This window comes from Piliocolobus tephrosceles, chromosome 16, assembly GCF_002776525.5.
Source record: "Piliocolobus tephrosceles isolate RC106 chromosome 16, ASM277652v3, whole genome shotgun sequence".
NCBI lineage: Eukaryota > Metazoa > Chordata > Mammalia > Primates > Cercopithecidae > Piliocolobus > Piliocolobus tephrosceles.
The window spans coordinates 74,530,562-74,551,318 of record NC_045449.1 but is presented as its reverse complement, the minus strand read 5'-3'; the positions used below and the strand labels follow the sequence as shown (position 1 = coordinate 74,551,318).

General features: G+C 47.8%; 1 protein-coding gene across 3 annotated transcripts in view; it reads right to left on the bottom strand.

The window, feature by feature from the left end:
• The window catches only part of RPTOR (regulatory associated protein of MTOR complex 1), a 399,056-nt gene that overhangs the window by 180,026 nt on the left and 198,273 nt on the right, over positions 1–20,757 (bottom strand). For all 3 annotated transcript variants that reach the window (XM_026455870.1, XM_026455869.2, XM_026455871.1), the window contains one exon: positions 16,263–16,438. In XM_026455870.1, coding sequence (XP_026311655.1) covers positions 16,263–16,438 — 176 coding nt within the window. The remainder of the gene's footprint in view (positions 1–16,262; positions 16,439–20,757) is intronic.

Below are 20,757 nucleotides of genomic sequence, written 5' to 3'. Positions count from 1 at the left end.
CTCGAGTCACACCAACAGGACAGGAGCCTTTTAAAAACTTGAGGTGTTTCTAATGAACACAATGATCAGTGCTTCTTTCAACGAAGAAACAGAAAAATAGGGAGTGATGCTTTACATTAAAGCCTGACTCAGCCCTGTCCTTCTGACAGCCTGAGAAGAGGGCCTCAGTCAGGGTTCAGCACTGTACCCCCGGGGCAGGCCGGATAGCCCTGCGTGTCCGCCGGGAGCTGTCTGGAGAAGCGGTCAACATCTGAGGCAGCTCTGTTGCACAACAGAACACACTGAGCACAACCAGGCACCAAGCGTTCCTCTTCCAGAAAGAACAGTTTGCTGGCAGCGCCACAGTGACTACGCGTCCCCAGCAAGGCTACCCATCCGTTCCGCCAGCCTGCCCAGGCGCCTGCCTGGAGGAGGGCCTGGTGCCAGAGGAAGCAAATCCAAATAACATCTAGGAGCTGGCCAGCTCGGAACAAGGCTGCAGGGCTGCCTCGTAAACAAACAGACCAGCCAGGCGTCGGCCAGGCCTCGGCTGATGGCTCCAACCAAGTCCTCGGTGTAAAACATGCCCCCAGTGGCCTGCCTTGGAGCAAAGCACAGGCACAAATCAAAATAAAGGAAGGGCCTTTCCAACAAACTTCAAGTCCAACAATTGGCAAGGGAATGAGAAAGAAGAAGAAAAACCGACCTATAAAAAGGAGAGACATTTTAAATGACTGTCTTCCCATGCGCCCCCAGAATATACTGCTTCAACAACCATGGTGGATATTAAAACCCACTGCCAGAGGCGCTATTCACCAGAGTGTGATTTAGCTGCAACTGCAGTACACTGTTGCATCTGCAGAGTCTCTGTGGGAACAAAAGATCCCCACTAGCTGTGTCTCTCTCACAGTCCCTCTGGGCTTTGGTGACAAACTGCAGGTGAAGCGACAATGTCCAGGGCCAACAACAGTGCCTGCCCGCCTGTCCCAAGAGTGGTGGTGCTGCTCCCGGGCGGCCCTGTGTCACTGGCTCGGCCACACGCCTGCTTTCTCTGGTGGGAGAGACCCAGGCACAACTCTGTGGCTCCCAATAGCACAGTGCCAGCGCACGCCACCTGCACACACGGCTCTTCCAGAAAATCTGATTTTAAAAGCCCTGCATGTATTAAGCCTTTTAAGTGGTGATGAGGAGGCAGAAGGTAATGAAGAGCAGAGCTCTCAGGTCAGAAAACCCCGGTTCAAGTTGCAGCCCTGGCCCTGCCCTTGCACAGCCCCAGGCAAGTTCACACCTTGATGTCTGGCTGCCGTCACTTACCTTTCACTTTCTTGATGAGGATAATGGAACTATAAAATAGGAATTACTGAGACTAAAAGAAACAAAAAGTTTTAAAACGCACCTGGTACTTAATAAAAATTAAATACACATTAGTCTGTTCCTTAAGAAGATTTTTGCTCACAAATTCAATAATGACCTCACAGTGCTAGAGCTGGTGCTCTACTGAATGAAACAAAGTCCAAGCCACTGGATGAGCTGTGTGGCTGGCGAAGTCGCTGCAGGAGAATGGGGGCGGCTGCCCCTCAGGGGGCCCGGGGTGGGGGGTGGGGGCGGGGAAGAGACCAGGCATGTGGGGAGGAGGGGCGGGGACCCAGGCATGCGAGGGGAGGGGAAAGGGGTCCAGGCATGTGGGGGGAGGGGTAGGGAGACCAGGTGTGTAGGGGGAAGGGAAGGGGGTCCAGGCATGTGGGGGGAGGGGCGGGGGAACCAGTCATGTTGGGGGCAGCACTGGTGGTCCCTGCTGGACTGGGGTCAACCCAGCACCATTTGGGTCAAACGACAAGGAGGTCCAAGGGCTGCCCAAAACAATGACGTCTTCAGAAAAATTGCTATTGTTTTTGGATGCGATATTAAGGAAGACAATCCAAGACAAAGATGTACATTTATTTTTTAAAAGCAGCCAAACAGTGGCAGATGAAGGCAGGTGAACAGATTTCGACTCTGGCCTGTGCAGTCCAGGTGCTCATTCACGGCCCTGATACCTGAGGGGCCTCCACACCTCTATGTACAGAAATTAGTGTCAGGCCTGTAATCCCAGCACTTGGGGAGGTTGCAGTTGGAGGACTGCTTGAGGCCAGGAGTTCAAGACCAGCCTGGACAATATAACAAGACTCCATTTCTACAAAAAACATGAAAAATTAGCCAGGCATGGTGGTGTGCACCTACAATCCCAGCTACCAGGGAGGCTGAGGTGGGAGGGTTACTTGAGCCTAGAAGGTCGAGGCTGCAGTAAGCTGTGACTGCCTTGCTACACTCCAGCTGGGGTGCCTGAGCGAGAAGAAGGGCAAGTCAGATCCAGCAGCAACAGCTGGGGGCGAGGCCTGGAGCTAGGCATGGCAGTGACTAGCTGAGGGACACAAGGGTTCAGAACTCCTGGGAGATGCCAGCTGGCCTCCACCCACCCCTACCCCACCCAAGTCCGAATGGAGGCAGCAGGGTTTCCTGTGTCATTTCTTTTTTTTTTTTTTTTTGAGACGGAGTCTCGCTCTGTGGCCCAGGCTGGAGTGCAGTGGCCGGATCTCGGCTCACTGCAAGCTCCGCCTCCCGGGTTTACGCCATTCTCCTGCCTCCGCCTCCCGAGTAGCTGGGACTACAGGCGCCGCCACCTCGCCCGGCTAGTTTTTTGTATTTTTTAGTAGAGAGGGTTTCACCGTGTTAGCCAGGATGGTCTCGATCTCCTGACCTCGTGATCCGCCCGTCTCGGCCTCCCAAAGTGCTGGGATTACAGGCTTGAGCCACCGCACCCGGCCTCCTGTGTCATTCCTAAGGCCTCTCAGGTGATGCCTTCCTTCCATTACACAGAAAACAAGAAACACAAACAACCAGGGTAAACACCTGTGGCTGGGAGGGAGCGGGGGCGTTCCAGGTAGAGAAGACCTGATTACAATGTTGAGGGCTGGACAGGAAGGGCAGAAAGCCTGGGAGGTACCTCCTTCCATCCTAAAGCTTAATTGCACCCGGAGGAAAAGAACCAGGCAGTGAGGCCCAGGAGGGCCTGTGGGCAGCGGGAGTGTCCTCTGGCTGGGGTTGTCCTTTCGTTTTAGGCGTGAGAGGTTTATGCAGGTGTAATGATGAGGAAAGCGCTGGCAGAGGGAAGCCTGAGGAAAGAGGGATTATCTCAGCGAGGTCAGGATGTGATAGCTGGATGAGCTGCAGTTTCTCACAGGCAGAAGAGTAGGTCGAGAAGAGGGCCAAGAACACAGCCGGGGGAGATCAGACATCTAGGTGCAGGAAGAGAAGCCAGCCAGAGAGTGGGAGCTACAGAGAGGCAGCCGCAGACCCCAGGGTGGGGAAGGAGGTGGTGGAGGGGGTGTCCCTTGCTTCAGCTCCGCAGGGGACTCGTCAGGGGCAAGGATTAGGAACAGGCCAGAGAGGCTGACAGCTCGGAAGGCAGCGATCGCCTGGACGGTTCTGGGAGAGCTACTGGAGTGGCAGGAAGGCAGGGGGCTGCCCCGGGGCCGAGAGAGGCAGTACATGCTGTATGCTGGGAGAAGCCGAGTGGCAACAGCAGCACAAACCAGACACTCTAAAGGGAAGACGCACAATTTAAGGAAGGACGTCGCTGGGCTTAGGTCAGTTGCTTTCTGTGCTTTGTTGCTGGTTCTGATGGGGAAATCTGAGTCCAAACATTTGTGGATTGGAAGGTGGGGGTCTTGCAGACAGCAAAAGTGAAGAGAGGAAGCATTTGAGGCTGGTAAGTGGGAACCACAGGTTGAAGGCGCTACCAGCAGTGCGTTTTTCCTCTTAGAGAATGCAAACAGCATGGCCTCTTGAATAGTATCAGAGAAGATGTATTCACAACTGACAATATCGTTGTCCTCCATTAAAAACGGTAGGTGACAGACATACCTGGATCCCGAACCCGCACGTCCCTCCAACAGCCACCGCCATGCCCAGCTCCAAGCCTCACCCACCCAGGTGAGCTGCCCATGTTGGATACAATTTGTTCCTCTGTGTTCCCAAGTGCCCTGGGCAACTTCCTCAGGAGAGCCCGGACCACGCTGCCGCTGAGCTACGAACGTGTCTTCTCAAACAGGCTTTCATTTCCCAGAGGGCTGCTACACTGCGGAGGCAGGTCCCTCCTAAAATTCCTGTCGGAACTGAGGACCCGAAGCGACAGTGCTAAGAGGCGGGGCTTGAGAAGATGGTTACATCCCAAGGCTCCACCGTCCTGAGTGGGATTTTAGCAACCTGATTTAAGGCGGGGGTGCTGGAGGAACGCAGCCTCTCCTGCCTTCTGCCTTCTGCTATGTGAGGATGCGCGGTCCTCCCAGGAGGACATGGGAAAAGAAACCACCCTGAACGCAGACAGCAGCCCTCACCTGACACCACAATCGCCGGTGCCTTGACCTGGGACTTCCAGCCTCCAGAACCGGGAGAAGTAACTCTCTGTTCTTGATAAATTACCCAGTTTCAGGGGCCTGGCCAGCAGCACTGGTGGGCTGAGACAAGGGTGGAGACCCCCGTGTGACTGGCTCTGCAGGCCAGGCCAGCCCCTGCAGCTGCACAGCACGTAGTACCACAAAGAAGGTGCAGAAGAAATCCCAGCCCGAGCTTCGTGGTCATGGGCCCCACCCTCCTTCTCGTGCCCTGGCCACCATCCTTCTCTCAGATGCCACACTGGGCTGCTGGCCTAGATGTGTTCAGGCCTCTGAGCAGGTCAGGGTGGGTGCCTCACAATGCCGTTCTCCACCTCCTCTCACTGGTGAAACTTCACTCATCACAGGAGGTGGCACGAGGACACCCCAGCAGCAGTGATGCCGCCTGCCTCCAAGGCAAGCAGAAGGAGCGTCTCTACTCTCTCCGCTGTCTCCAAGAAGAGCACTGATCAGAGGGAGCGCCTCTCCCTGGAGACCCTCTTTTCCTGGCGCACACGGACTGTGGCTCATAACCCTCATGACTTAGGTGTTTACCAGCTACCTGGGCCAGGCCGGGAACTCAGAAGCTCTCATTGCACAGAGTCCTTTCAACCTGCGAATAAGCAGCACTCGGGCTATTCCCAGTGACACTGGTGACAGTGCTCAAAGTTAGGTTTAATGCCCAGTCTCAGAATACACTGAAATGGCTTCTGAATCCAGTTTAAATTGTTCTATGTACCGAATATGCATCTACAGCAACATTTACTCAGCAGCACAAATAACGAGAAACCAAAGAGGCTAACGTCTCCTGGATTAATTCACACCATTTTATAACAAGGCTGGCGACACCATGCCACCACCCTTATGGGTTCACATGTCGGCTTGGTTCTGGCATGGGACACCGTGCCACCCTCCACACAGGCCTACGTGATGGCATGGCTCTGGCATGGGACACACGCCACGCTCCATACAGGTCTATGTGACAGCACGGTTCTGGGGTTCCAACAATGATGCCATCGCGAGAGGCATTACCGATTCCATCTCAGCACAAGTCAAATGAGGATGAAAATGGCTTCCACAATACACTGCCCAGTTTAACACAAGTCAAATGACCACTTTTTTATTTACAAAAGAGTCATGAACGCCTACTATTAAATATGGAGCTGAATGCACGGCCAGTTTTTGCATGCAATGTGACCTAATGTCACTGATTAAACACAGAGGCATGTGCATGCTTAGGCACATAAATCAGAATAGAAGCCAAACTACCACTAAAATGTCCAGAAGTTTAAGAAGAAGATACAAAGAGGCAAACAAGTAGTTAACGGGTCATTCATTGTGTGATAAATGTGATATAAGTCCATTGTTCAGCAGGTATAATTTCAAACATTGAAGCTAATTTGGAACATAGTGATGATGGCATCAAACAGGAGACAACAAACACCTTTCTTCCCATTAGACACGGACGGTGAGGAGGCCGGGGACAGGCAGGAGTGAGGCCAGGGGCTGAGCACTCTTTCCCGTGCAGTATTCCACCCAAGCTGATTTCTGAGAATTACACGAATAACTCAGTAGCTATGGGAGACCCACTCTGGGCTCAACTGCATAGTCTTAATTCTTTTCTGAATGTTCCTTTTACGTTAAAAGAATACTCTGTGTACACTTGCTACCCTTGAGTCCTCCAGACACATTTCACATGGATGCATTCAAATGCTCACAAAGTCTTTGGGACTCACTAAGCGGCCTACTGGGACTCCAGGTGAGATCATACACTCCCTGGCTCTCCTGCTAGACAGAGATGGGAGAAGGAGATGGGAGCCGACAGTGAATGACTAGGAGGGAAGTCCTAACATCAACCAAAAACATAAAGGCAAGCAGCTCTTAAAAAAAATTCAGGGGCCGGCGCGGTGGCTCACGCCTGTAATCCCAACACTTTGGGAGGTCTAGGTGGGCGGATCATGAGGTCAGGACATCGAGACCATCCTGAGTAACATGGTGAAACTCCATCTCTACTAAAAATACAAAAACTAGCCGGGTGTGGTGGCGTGTGCCTGTAGTCCCAGCTACTCGGAAGGCTGAGGCAGGAGAATCGCTTGAACCAGGGAGGCAGAGGTTGCAGTGAGCTGAGATTGCGCCATTGCACTCCAGCCTGGCGACAGAGCGAGACTCTGTCTCAAAAATAATAAAATAAAATAAAAAACATAAAAAAATTCATGTAACCCTTTTTCTTAGGGAAATTAGGTGATTTTTAAAAGGCCCTAGGTGCATAAAATTTGGTCAAATTAGTCAATAGTTAGGCAGTGGCCTTATAAATATTTTTTTGGCTTTTACCATTACTAATTACACTGAGCCTTGGGACAGCAATTTGATATGGTCAGCAGATATTTAAACATTTCACAAAGGCTGTCTGTCTGCTCTGTTCAGTCTTTGAAGTTTGGCAGAATTCACTAGCAAAGATATCTGGGTGGGGGGTTATCTTTGCATGGTTGTTAACCAGAAATTTAATTTCCTTAAGAGATATATCCTATCCAAATTTTCTTTTTCTTCTTCTGTTAGATTTGATAACTTGTGTCTTTCACAGAATTTATCCATTGCATCTAAGATGAAGAATTTACTGGCATATGGTCCTTCATGATTAAAATGATTCCCTTATTCTCCTTTTATTTATTAATTTTCGTGGAGAGAGACAGGGTCTCACTCTGTGGTCTATGCTGGGCTGCAGTGACGTGATCACTGCACTGCTCACTGCAGCCTTGATGCCTCTCAGCTCGGGTGATCCTCCCACCTCAGCCTCCCAAGTAGCCAGGACTACAAGCATGTGTCACCACGCACTGGTAATTTTTGTATTTTTTTGCAGAAATGGGGTTTTGCTATGTTGCCCAGGCTGGTCTTGAACTCCTGGGCTCAAACAATCCACCTGCCTCGGCCTCCCAAGTGCTGGGATTACAGGCGTGCGCCCTCGCGCCTGGCCCCTTTTTTAACGTCTGTAGGATCAGAAAGGATGTGCCCTCCTTCATTTCTGATGAAGGTCATTTGTATCTTCCCTCTATTTTTCTTGAGCACTGTATGAAAAGTGTTGACAATTTTAATGAACCTTTCAAAAACTATCAACTAGTTTCATGAATTTTCACAAGTTTTTGGGTTGATTTCTGTTTACTTTTGCTCTTCCCTTTATTATTTCTTTTCTTCTACTTACTTAGGGTTTAATGTATTTTTTTTTTTTCTGGTCTTAAAGAAAACTTAGACCATGTATTTGAGAGTTTTCTAATTAAAAACTATAAATGGCATTAAATTTTGAGATCAATTATTGCTGGTATATGAACACCTAGTTCAGTAATGATGCCTGTTTCTTTCCATAGTGACAAACAGTGAGCTTACAAACAGCAGTAAGAAAGGGTATAGTGCGCACCTCTAGGTGGACCTTTGCAAGCATTTCTATATACTGCTAACAAAGAAAAAGGACTGCCAACTAAACAGGTACGTTACTTATTGTAAGATCCTTCTGGACCTCAGATATGTTAAGTGTGAAAATGCACATGCTGGATCAGGCGTGGTGGCTCATGCCTGGAATCCCAACACTTTGGGAGGCTAAAGCGGACGGACCACTTGAGCCCAGGAGTTCAAGGATGCAGTGAGCTATGACTGTATCACTGCGCTCCCACAGAAGTAAAAGTGAGAGACCCTGTCTCTATTTTTTAAAAAAGGACCAGATGTGGTGCCTCACACGCTTGTAATCCCAGCACTTTGTAAGGCCGAGGTCTGAGGATCTCCTGAGCTTAGAGTTCGAGACCAGCCTAGGCGACATGGTGAAACACAGTCTCTACAAAAGATACAGAAACTAGTCGGGTATGGTGGCATACAACTGTAGTCCCAGTTACTTGCGGGGCTGAGGCGGGAAGATTGCTTGAGCTCGAGAAGTTGAGGCTACAGTGAGCCAGGTTCACACCACTGCACTCCTGCCAGGATGACAAAGCAAGATCATGTCTCAAAAAATAAAAAAAGCACATGCTAGAATCAGTGAATTATGTTAGATGACCCTTACTGTAAACAGATAACTACAAATGTTCACGTTCCTTCTGCTGGTTATGGAGTTATCTTGTCTTACTAGGGGTCAGGAATTCTAATACTGTTTTAGTGCTAGAGAGAATCTTTGCCTTATTCCCAGCTTCGAAGGGAAGACGTCTCAAGTCTCTCCACTAGGCTGATTTGCTGAAGAGCTCTGATGTAGCCTTTACCAAGTTAAGTAAGTCGTGGTAACCTCCATTTAGACACGAGAGACTACTGATGACAGTGATCTCAACTTCCTCCATAACGAGAGAAAAAGAACAGGACAAGGACGGAGAGCCCCAGGAAGGAAATCATGGCAAATGAGAGGCGCTGGGCATGAGAAGAGAAGCGGAACAACCACAGTGGAGGCTGTCAGTTCGGGGGCCCGGGCACCCAGCTTTGAATCCTGGCTCCACCAGTTACTCTCCAAGCAACCTGCACTTCCTCATCCTGAAAGCAGCACTAATGCTAGTCCACACCTCACAGGCGTGTGGTGTTAGATGAGTTCATTAGTGGAATGGCTCCAGCGATGCTTGACAAATGCTAGCTACTGTTATCCCTGTAATTGTAAAACGTCAACCAAAAAGAAACAGTTGGACAAGTGGTAAGTGGCTCAGCAGAGGTGAGAGAAGTGAAGCCTTCGACCTGGATGGTGCAAAGCCAAAATGAAGCACTCAGCTCTCAAAGCCTGGTATGAGCAAGGATCAAGAACTGAGACAATCAGGTCTCTCGAAGGAAGAACGGAGAGCAAGTGCCTAGCTGAAAATCTGGGAGAAGAGTGTTCAGAGGCCCCGGACGCCTCTTCCCACACTGGCAGGGCTCTCGGGAAATGAGACCCTGTGGATGCAGAGATGCAATGGACAGCGCAGGGTTGCCTGTATCTTCCAGATTCGCTCTCTTCATTTTGCTTTTCATCTGTTTATGGCAGTTTTCCCCTGGCTCTTTAAGGCGAACATTTACTTTTTCTTGTTTTTTTAATCTTTGTTTTCTGACTAAACGTATTAAATCCTCGCCTGCTTTGGCTACATACACTCCACAGACAGGAAAAGTGCTATTACTAACATTTGCCTGTATTTTATCAGTTTTAAAGTATTTCCTCTTTAATCCAAGGATTTTAAGATTTGTTTTCAGACTTTTGTTAAAGCTGTCCTTTTGTTACCGAGTTCCAGCTTCATTGTGTGTGGTCTGCCATGGAGTTTACATGAAGCTGATTCTTCTGGATTAGTAAAGCTTTCTTTGTAGTCACGTGCATGATTTACTTCTGTGAATGGTCCACATATGTCCACATTCCCTGCTGGAGGTATGGCCCTGTGTGCCTCTACAGGGTCTGGCAAATTAATTCGGTGACTAAAGTCTTCTTTGGTTTGCTTCCTTTGTCTGTATTTGGTGTCTCTGTATCTAAGCACATTTCTCACTCATCTGCTTCGATCCATACTTACTTCCGTTCTCATCTTACCTAGTTCAAGGCCATGTTGTCAGATGCACATGGATTCATGATCTTATATACCTTCCTGCTTTCCTGTTCCTTTTACCACAATACAACATTTTTCTTTGCCCCTTTCAATAATTTATCTCAGCTTCTGCTTTGAGTCATATCGGAATTAGCCACTTCAGATTTCTTTTAGCTGGTATTTCTCTTTTTCATCCTTTGATTTCCAACCTTTGAAAGGGGTCTTGCCCCGTCACCCAGACTGGAGTGCGGTGACGTGATCACAGCTCACTGCAGCCTTGAACTCCTGGGCTCAAGTGATCCTCCTGCCTTAGGCTCCGGAGGAGCTGAGACCACAGGCGTAAGCCACCATGTCCAGCAAATTTTTAAATTTTTAGTAGAGACAGGGTCTTGCTGTTTTGCCCAGGCTTAAATGTTTTGCTTTAAATGTGTGTCTCATGGACAAGAGACTGCTGTATCATAATTTTAACCAACACAAGAATCATGGCCCTTTGAGAGGTGAGTTCAATTCATTTACAGTTACAACTTTACTCTAAAACATTTTAGCCATCGTATCTTACACTTTCTATTTACTTAAGCTTTCTTTTCTCCTGTTCTACCTGTTTTTAGAGAGAAGAAAATTTTCTTTCCTTAGATATTTAAACTTTGTCTCTGCCTCTCGCTTTTCTCCCCTTCCCTCTAGCTCCGTCCTTTTGCTGGGAATTCCTCAAACAAGCTTCCCAGCCTCCTGGTTTACTCCTGGCCCTGTCTATAATGTTGCTTTTCAATCTATCTCTTCAATTATTCCACCAATTACATTTTTCAGACTCAACGCTTCCAACTGGTCTTTCTTCCTGTTTCTTCATGTTTCCAATTGTCTTTTATCACTTTGAATATGTTTGTTATTGGATTGCTTCTCTTCACGAGGGCGGCGGGACAAACCCTCTTTCCTCCCTCTTATTTTCCGTCTTTCTGAGCCCCAGACACAGCGCAGCAGGCCGTGTATATCAAAGGCAATGGAGGAGAGCCGAGCGCCCTCCGCCTCGCCGGCACCCTGGGGCCCTCACCAGCTCCACTGTCTCCTCCGGTCTCACCCCTCACCCCAACCCCCAGTGGGGACCCAGCCATCTCAAGGGAGCAGCAAAGTCTCCGGCTGTGCTGCTGCGTGGGCTCCCTCCAGGATCCATCAATCTCCCTCTTTCCTGTGGCACCCGAGGACAGGGTTCAGCCAGGGAGTCAGCAGCCCATGCCCCTCCGTCTGCTTCAATTCCCTCTCTTACCGCATCCATCAGATGGTTTGTACGTGTCATCTTTTTAAAAGGGAGCTCTATTACAATACATTATGATATTCATCTTAATTGAGTGTATGTCAAGAGACTGGAACAGTGAGAGAACACTGTCTAGTTTGGGGAGAAAAAACATTCTTTGGAAATGGCCTGGAAGCCGCCGCGGGGACTGTGTGAGATCCATGATGCTGAGGCTCTACTGTGAAAGGCTCCACATCATAAAGCCGTTTCTCCAGACACGAATTCCAAATTAAACTCGCCTACTACTAAGGTCTAAGATAGAGTCGGATACTACAAAAAAGCATTTTATTCAATAATGTGTCCCGGTTACTTCACTCTCTGGGAGGAGCAGTGAGCTCCTCTCCCTTCACACACAATGCACGAAGACACAGTCATTGGACTGCTGTTGAAAGGAAGCAGCAAAAGACCCGAGAGCACTGAATGGGCAGAACAAGGTGTGTTCTCTGGCAAAGCAGATGTATTTTAGAAGACTCCTTGGAGAACAAATGGTTAACTCTGTCATCAAAACCACAAGAATTTATGTTTCTAAAGGTAATTCTGAATGATTCTTGGTTGAGTCATCAAGAAAAAATACGAAGCAAATGTCACAGCAAATGTCTGAAATGAGACAGGCACTGCAAACCGCTTAGCCTGGCCAGATAGAGCCATGCTGAGCCTCCACCCCACCTGCACGCCAGGAGATCTGTGCATCTTCCGTCTCCTGCAGGCAATGCGGGAGCGAAACTTTCCACGCTGACAAATCCACGTTAATGCTCTATCATTAACATTTAAACTCCCGGAAATCCTTCAACTTAATTGAAGGAAAGGAAATAAGTTTTTTGACCTCTCTTCAATCCAAAATAATGTCTATCATTTTCATTAATAGACAATACTAGTGCACGCAGCACAGTGCAATAGACATCAATCTGTTTTATAGCAAGTCCCACAGCAAATTAAGTCCCACTGGGTTATAATTTTCAGTAGTATACAAATAGACCCATAATAAATCTAAAATGGTATTATGCCACTCAATCAAAGAAGTAGAAAACAGCCAAGGGAAAAAATATATTTTGGATTCTCACACTGTATTGACGTACACGGTGAGTAAGATAATAATTTATATGGAAAGTAATGTCATTGCTCATTTTGGAATTATTGAAATCAGTTTTTGAAAATGAAAAAGACTGAGGCAAAAATGAAAAAAAAATTAGAGAACAATGTCTTCCAACAACTAGTTCATCATCAAATAAGATTCATAACTACACTTGCCACCAAATACACATGTACACATTTTGTCCAAATGAAGCAAAGCTGTATGCTATTTACCCAGCACACTGCATTCTGTAGCAGCTGTGCCAGCATAATGAGAGCAGCGTGCTTAGAAACCGTTCTCTTATTTACATAGTAAAGGGAGGGAGGGAGGGAGGGAGGGAATCCACCTTCCTGAGCATCGCCCTTCTCCAGGTCACCTGCCGACCGGGCAGACACGCACAGTCGTCATCTGCAGCCCAATCTTGGTTCCTTTTTCTGGAGCAGGAAGTGCCAAGCTACAGCTCCCGGGCCAAATCTGGCCAACTGCCTGTTTTCTTAAAGAAAACTTGACGGAGGCCTGGTGCGGTGGCTCATGCCTGTAATCCCAGCACTTTGGAAGGCTGAGGCAGGCGGATCAACTGAGGTCAGGAGTTTGAGATCAGCCTGGCCAACATGGTAAAACCCCATCTCTACTAAAAATACAAAAATTAGCCAGGCATGGTGGCGGGTGCCTGTAGTCCCAGCTACTCGGGAGGCTGAGGCAGGAGAATCGCTTGAACCGAGGAGGCAGAGGTTGCAGTGAGCCAAGATCGCACCACCGCACTTCAGCCTGGGAAACAAAGCAAGACTTGGTCTCAAAAAAAAAAAAAAAAAAAGCAAGCTTCACTGGAACACAGCCATGCTCACTGGTTTATATATTGCCTGTGGCTCTTTCATGCTGCCAACAGCAGACCTGGGACTGTCTGGCCCGAAAAGCCTAACCCAAGTGTGTCTGCCCCTTCACAGAACCAGGTCTGCCGACTTCCATCAGAGTGCTAGGCTGAACCTTCCCACCCTCATACTCCTGATGCCTAAGCCCTAAAGCCCTAAGCTCTGGCTAAATTCTATCCACTTACATCACTGCAAAATGTACACGCACAGAAAAAAGGCCAACAGGCAATACATCAAAAAGTGAACACTAGTTGTCTTTAGATGGTAAAATCTTGGATAATTTTTTTCTACTTTTAACTTTTTAGTAATTTTCTGAAAAGAATGTGTATTTCATTTTTAATTAGAAAATAAGGCCGGGTGCGGTGGCTCAAGCCTGTAATCCCAGCACTTTGGGAGGCCGAGACGGGTGGATCACGAGGTCAGGAGATCGAGACCATTCTGGCTAACACGGTGAAACCCCGTCTCTACTAAAAAATACAAAAAAAAAAAAACTAGCTGGGCGAGGTGGCGGGCGCCTGTAGTCCCAGCTACTCGGGAGGCTGAGGCAGGAGAATGGCGTAAACCTGGGAGGCGGAGCTTGCAGCGAGCCGAGATTGCGCCACTGCACTCCAGCCTGGGCGACAGAGCGAGACTCCGTCTCACAAAAAAAAAAAAAAAGACTTTTCAAAATGAAAAAATAAAACCATAATCCTAAAAACATATGTAATTACTGTCTGACAAACTATCTCACCCTTCCACTGGAAAAAAAAAAACTCTGGTGGTTTTTAACTTAGCTCACATAAAACTACACATTTCACTTGATAAATCTTTAATGAACATAGTCCATTACCACTCACAGGCTACAGACACCCAGCAAAATGTCATGTTCAACCTAATTTCAGTACTTCAGTATGGGAGAAAGCAGTTTATTGTAAAAGAGCTGCCACCTGAGACACCGCTCAATTGTTCCAGGCAGTGGTTATCTGATGACCACTGTCTGCCACTGTGACATATTGATTTCAAAGTCCCTCTTATGGTAACTGTATTAGTTTGCTTTTCACTGCACTTCCTACTAAATGCTTACTTTAAAAAATCTGACTGTGTCCTAATTCCTACAAGGATTTCAGAGGCTACTGGGATGATGCATCACATCTTAGTAGAGAGAAAGCACATTCCCCAATCAGAGGGCAGGTACTCATTTTAGAATAACAAGGCCAGCAGCCTCAGTGTGAAAGCCTCCTTCTTTATTTTATTTTATTTTATTTTACAGATGGGGTTTCCCTGTGTTCCCAGGGCTGGTCTCAAACTTCTGGGCTCAAATGATCCTCCTGCCTCAGCCTTCCGAGTAGCTGGGGCTACAGGACACACTGCCACATCTGGCCCAGGAGTCTTTAGGAGCGCACGGCTGTGTGCGGAGGGAAGCCAAGTCCTTACCACTCATGGCGGGAGAATGAAGTGCCTGAGAGACACCTGTCTACTCGAGGAAATGCACTGGGTTTGTGCTCGTTCTCTCAACACGGGACGTCTCCAGTCTGCATGTTGGGGCCTCTATCTCCCTACTCTGCATCTCCTGGCTTTTCTATTTCCCATCTCGATCCTTTCCCATGGCCTCCTGTGAGCCCCCACTGTAGCCTTCCAGGCCATTCATTTGGCTCCAGCAGTGTCTCTCCTGCTATGGGTCCCATCTACTGTGTTCTTTATTTCAAACATTCCAGTGCGCCAGTCTTCCCGCAGCAAGGACACTAGTGTAACAACTATCGCACACACAGAAAGCGCCTTCATACAAACCAGAAATTAGCTGAGCGCTCATAGTACCTGGTTCAGCTTCATGTTGTTGAAAGAGGCACTGAGAGGTAGAAAAAACAGTATTGAAAAGAAAAGATAAATGTTTGAGGTGATGGATAAGTTGGATAGATCCCAGTTACCCTGATTTTGATCGTTATGCATTGTATGCATGGATCAAAATATCACCTAGACCCCCAAAATACGTACAACTATCATATATCAATCTAAAGAGTGCAAAGCAAATTCATCATAAGTTACTCAGTCTGTTGTATGCTGTTATAGCAACACAAAACAGACAGACAGACAAGAAAAACTACTATAAAAGAAGAACCAAGCAGAAAATCACCCAGGGGCCTGTAGGCTGAAGCTTCCGCAGACGCACAATGGACACTGCCATGGAACAGGCCTCATTCCCACTCATTTTCCCGTCCCCCACTCCCGATTTCCTGCATGACTGCTTCGGTGCCCCCGAAGATAGGAGATGATGGAATAAAAGGCTCCACCAGTCCCACATTGGCCAGGCTAGTCTCGAACTCCTGGCCTCGAGCAGGACTGTGGATGAGAAGGCAGGAGACGGCCTGGAGTGTTAGACCATCTTGACGGAAGCCTCAAGAGCATCCTCGGCCAACAGCACAGTGTCTGCTGCACAGCTGCACCATTCGCACGGCACCTCAAGGGAGAGGTATTTATCTACTGGCCAGTAACAGCCACGACATACAAGCTTTTCAGCAAAACATAAAATGGGAAAGTAGATATTAAAAAGAGTGGCAAGATGGTCTAGGGGAGAATATTGGATTTGGAGGCAGGAAACACACAGATCCCATTGTGCGTTCTGCCGGTGATGTCGGGACTGAAATGTGGCTCCTACCATCTTGGAATATCACACACATTTCTCCAGTTATGTTCCCAATGGCTATAACTTGTAAAAAGGATGGAGATAGAAAAATCATGGCTTTTTTTTCATTGCTAAAAATAAATTGAAAGATTATGCTTCAACTCAAGCAAGGAATTAAATGACTTCCTTTTTCAAAGTAGCCTTTTCTTCCCCCGAAAGTAAGAACAGTTTCCAGCATGACCAATCCTGGTACTAAGACATCTCCGAAATGAACAAAGGTAAGGGGAGGGTGTTCTTGGAAATCACAAAGCAGTGAGCTACCCACGAACAGATCAGAAGGAAGAAAGGATCTTGAACTCTCAAAGAGTAAAACCCAAGCCTCCACTGGGAATCCTGAATCCTGAATGACACAAAAAGAAGACGGGGTACACTCATGTCTGTCACGTGGGCTCCTGGGACGAGGTGAATGCCTGGGACCCACATGGGCTGGGATTCCTGTGGGAAAGCCCAGGTGAGTGGGTCCCAGGGGCACAGCAGGGGCCACTCACCAGCGCAGGGCGATCTTGATGGGGGTGGTGAGGCAGGAGGTGAACAGGTCAGCCGGGAGGTCGGGGATCATGGGCAGCAGCTCGGTGGCCTCGCAGGCTGCCAGCTGGATGCAGTTTTTCATTGACGGAGGCAAAGGCATCTGAGCAAGAGGGTGATTTGGGTTGATTGCAGCTACCTAAAGGGCAGAACATTCGGGAAAAGAGTGTGACTTAGCTGCTGGTCACAACCAAAGAGTAAGCTGGAGCTATAACACAGAAGGAAAGAAGAAATCAACTCAGGCAGTCAGTTTTCACCGGAAAGTCCTCTGGAGAGAGACACCGCTGCTGAACTGTCTCTGAAGGCCGACTGTAAGCCTGGAAAACTGTCCGTCTCATTCCCAAGGCCCTTCTGACGGCACAACCTGGTTACGTCTCAGTCAACTCTGTTTTCTTCCCGGTTTTCCTCTTTGCAGGCCCCTACTTACCCTAGGATTGTATCAGTGTCCACCAGGTCTTTCATGGTGTCTTTTGGTTTATTTATTTATTTTATTATTATTATTATTTTTTTTTGAAACGCAGTCTCGCTCTGTTGCCCAGGCTGGAGTGCAGTGGCGCAATCTCGGCTCACTGCAAGCTTCGCCTCCTGGGTTCACACCATTCTCCTGCCTCAGCCTCCCGAGTACCTGGGACTACAGGCGCCCGCCACCATGCCCAGCTAATTTTTTGTATTTTTAGTAGAGACAGGGTTTCACCGTGTTAGCCAGGATGGTCTCGATCTCCTGACCTCGTGATCCGCCCACCTCGGCCTCCCAAAGTGCTGGGATTACAGGCGTGAGCCACCACACCCGGCCCCTTATGGTGTTCAGGTTATGTGACGTGAACTCCATCACCCACAAAAAAGCAAAGCACAAAATGTGAGTCTGAGTGGGCTGACTAAAGCGACCCATCAAAAGAAACTGGAAAACAGAGCGAGTGAGTGAGCACGCACCACCGAGTGGAGCGAACGCGCATCCCTAAGTGGGGGATTAGGGAGGGTTTATTTTCTTCCATCTTCATCGGATTTCTCTAAATATTCTACAAACAAATGGGCAATAATTTTGTAAATGACGAGTTAATGGGTGCAGCACACCAACATGGCACATGTATACGTACGTAATAAATCTGCACAGTGTGCACGTGTACCTAGAACTTAAAAGTATAATAAAAAATTTAAAAAAAAATTTTTATCATCAGGGAGAAAGGTGGGGTGTTTTTTAAATTCAAAACTTAATCTCTCTTTAAAGTAGGGATAGGAATGCCGGTTGATATTTATTTCAATGAGACTTTGGTCATGTAAAAGTATCATATGTGAAGCTGATATCACGGTGCCATTTTAGGAAGAAAGGCACTAAATGAATTGTTGTTTACTACTAAAATGCACAGAAAATTTCACTTTTTACCAAATGAAATCTAATTGAAAGTGTAACTCTTCTTTCTTTTTAAATAATGCATTACATTCAAAGGTTTAAAAAATGACAGGGCTGTCTGATACATGAGTTTGCTACACTGCCAAGGATAAGCAGGTGGGTTCCTCTTTTACCAAAAAACCACAGCACTCAGCAAAACACAGGATCCTTATACTACCAAGTGCAATTATTCCAGCATTGAGATTGTGATCCCTTTCCCTGGCTACCTACATTGCCTGTATGTGGCCATTTCAGTAATCCACAAGAGGTTTTGCTGTCGTTTTCAGAAATAATGAAGTTCACAAGAATTCCTGGCATTTTGGCCAGTAAAATGTAATAAGCATAACACACGAGGGACTATGTACACACACTGCTCTGCCTGCTCCTGGAAATAACTGACAAGAGCTGGACAATATCAAAACCAGTTCCGCCAAGTAGAATGCTTTCAGCTGGGGGTGTCCTCAGACACTGTGGGCTGCATGCAGGGCCCACCTGCTAGAAGGGAGGCCCCATGGACCCTGGGAGAGCTCGGCTCACAAAGCCCCTCCAGTGGCATCATCAAGGCTGGTCCTTTGTTGCAGGGAGAGGGGAGAGGAGAAAGGGTAGCAGGAAACAAAGGGATAGAAAGAGACAGGGAACAGACAAAACAAGAACACACCACAGGCCGTGGAGACAGAATCTGCATTGCCTTCATTTCAGTTACCCTGAAATGTGATGCCTGGGCATACCATGTAGATAGCTAAAGGAATGAAAACATAAAACTCCAAAAATGCTGATCATGCAGGGCCACATGGCTTGCAGAACTCCTTCATCCACGTGTCTACAAATACCTATTATTCGGCTGTAATGGAAAGCATTCTGCTGTAGGGCCCAATCTCGTCTGCCCATCTAGGCCAGGGATGTGGAACAACAAGGTACCGAACGAGGCTTCAGACCAAGAGCACCTCCTGCTAATGTGGGGTCGTGGATCAAGCGGTCAGCACGAGGGCCGGAGCATCACACAACAGAGACTGGTTATCCCAGATCCAGGGCCTGGACATTCTTTGTGCCTTACACAATTCCTAGGGCTTGTTTTGTGAACACCACAGGGACAAGATCACTCTTCTGTTTACTCAGACTGTGGCAGGCCTCCGTGAAGAAGAGGCGCTACTACAAATGAATATTATAAGTGACGATGAATATGGGGTGGGGGTGAGATGTGTCCAGAACACATGGCTTTTAAATCACCGAGGGCTACGATGTGCTTCACAGCTTGACGGGAGAGAATGTGTCTGTGTCTGCATTTTTGCTCTTTCCTTGCTCCTTACTTTTAGTTGTGAAGTTCTTAGTATTTGTCGCAGCTCTTTCACGTATATTATTTCCTCTGCTTTTTACCATCCCCGTGAGGTTTCAGCTCCATGTTAAAACAGCTTTGATGATGGGGACACAGAGGCCCCAAGGATGACACGGACGGCCCTGCAGCTGGGCCAGCACATGTGTCCAGAGTGCCGGGCACTGCCCCCAATTTTAGGGGCACCATTAACCCATCTGGATCCTCCTGAATCTCCACCAAACACCTACGATGCCAACATGAAAGCTGCCGAGCCTTCTCCAGACAGCACTCCCAGTGCTTTTGGAATGAAATACACAGAGGTGTACTCACTCACTCACAGCCATCTCGCACAGCGGTGATGGTACAGAACGCACTGTCATGCGACTCTGGCAAACTTTGTTTTTAACATCTCAAATGGAAGGTACTAATGACCGCTAGTTTTATTAATAACCCATTCTACCACAGGAACATTAAACCCAGAGTACAAATCAAATTCTCATATACTTAATAATATAAACTTTTCAATAAAATCTGCAATTTCTAGAGGAATGAGTTTTTTTATGACAGTAAATTACATGTAGCGTAAAATTTGCCATGCTAACCGTTTTAAATGTACAGTTCAGCGACATTAGGTATATTTACAAGCTGCGTAACAATCACCAAGCATCACCAAGGAGTGGTGCTTTTTAAAGAAGAGGGAAGAGGGAAGGCAAAATCATGTTTAAAACCATTTCCTGGGCTCTGGGCTCTAGGCTCTATAAGCTAAAACAGCATCAGCAATGCAACCTGCTCTACACAGAAAATTAGTTTCCAGGTCTGCTGTGACAGGCCCTCTAAGCCAGATGATGGGTCCAGGCACAATGTGGACCTGTAGCTATTCAGACCCGCATCACAAAAGGCGGATGCGATGGGTAGGAGCGGCCACGTGAGCCTGGTGCTGGGAGGGCACGGGAAGGCTGTGAGGAAGTGCTGACTCCTACGCCTGATGGAAACGCACTCGCCCTGGCCTCCAGAAAGGGGCTGGGAGGGAGGAGAGGGGGAGGCATCTGAGGCAGACCTCCACGGAGTGAAGCACACAGTCCTGAACTGTGGAAGACGCCATTTGCGATGTCTGTCTGGGACTGCTGGCAGACTTGTGTTATTTTAATCAGCACCACTACCACTGCCCCTGTGAGAATGGCTGGCAGAAGATTAAAAGGGAAACAACTTTAAGTGGGAGGAAATGGCCCTTTATGCAAAAACTAAGTTCAATATTCCTATTTCCCTTTTCAAAGGGATATGTATATAGCAGAAATATAGCAAAAATATCAGTGTGGTTTACTAGTTTTAGCTTTTGTTTTTGTATAACCAGGTGTGGTGGCTCACATCTGTAATCCTAGCACTTTGGGAGGCTGAGGGGGGAGGATCACTTGAACCTAGGAGTTCAAGATCAGCGTGGGCAAGATGGCAAGACTCTCATCACTCCAGAATTTGTTTTAATGAGCCGGGTGTGGCGGTGCATGCCTGTAGTCCCAGCTTCTCAAGAGGCTGAGGTGGGAGGACTGCTTGAGCTCAGGAGTTTGAGACCAGCCTGGGCAAGATGGCAAGACCCCTGTCTCTACAAAAAAGTTGTTTAAAATTAGCCTGGTGTAGTGGTGCGTGCCTGTAGTCCCAGCTACTCAGGAGGCTGAGGTGGGAGGATCCCTTGGGCTCAGAAGTTCAAGGTGGCAGTGAGCTGTGGTGCACCACTGCACTCCAGCCTGGGTGACAGAGCAAACCC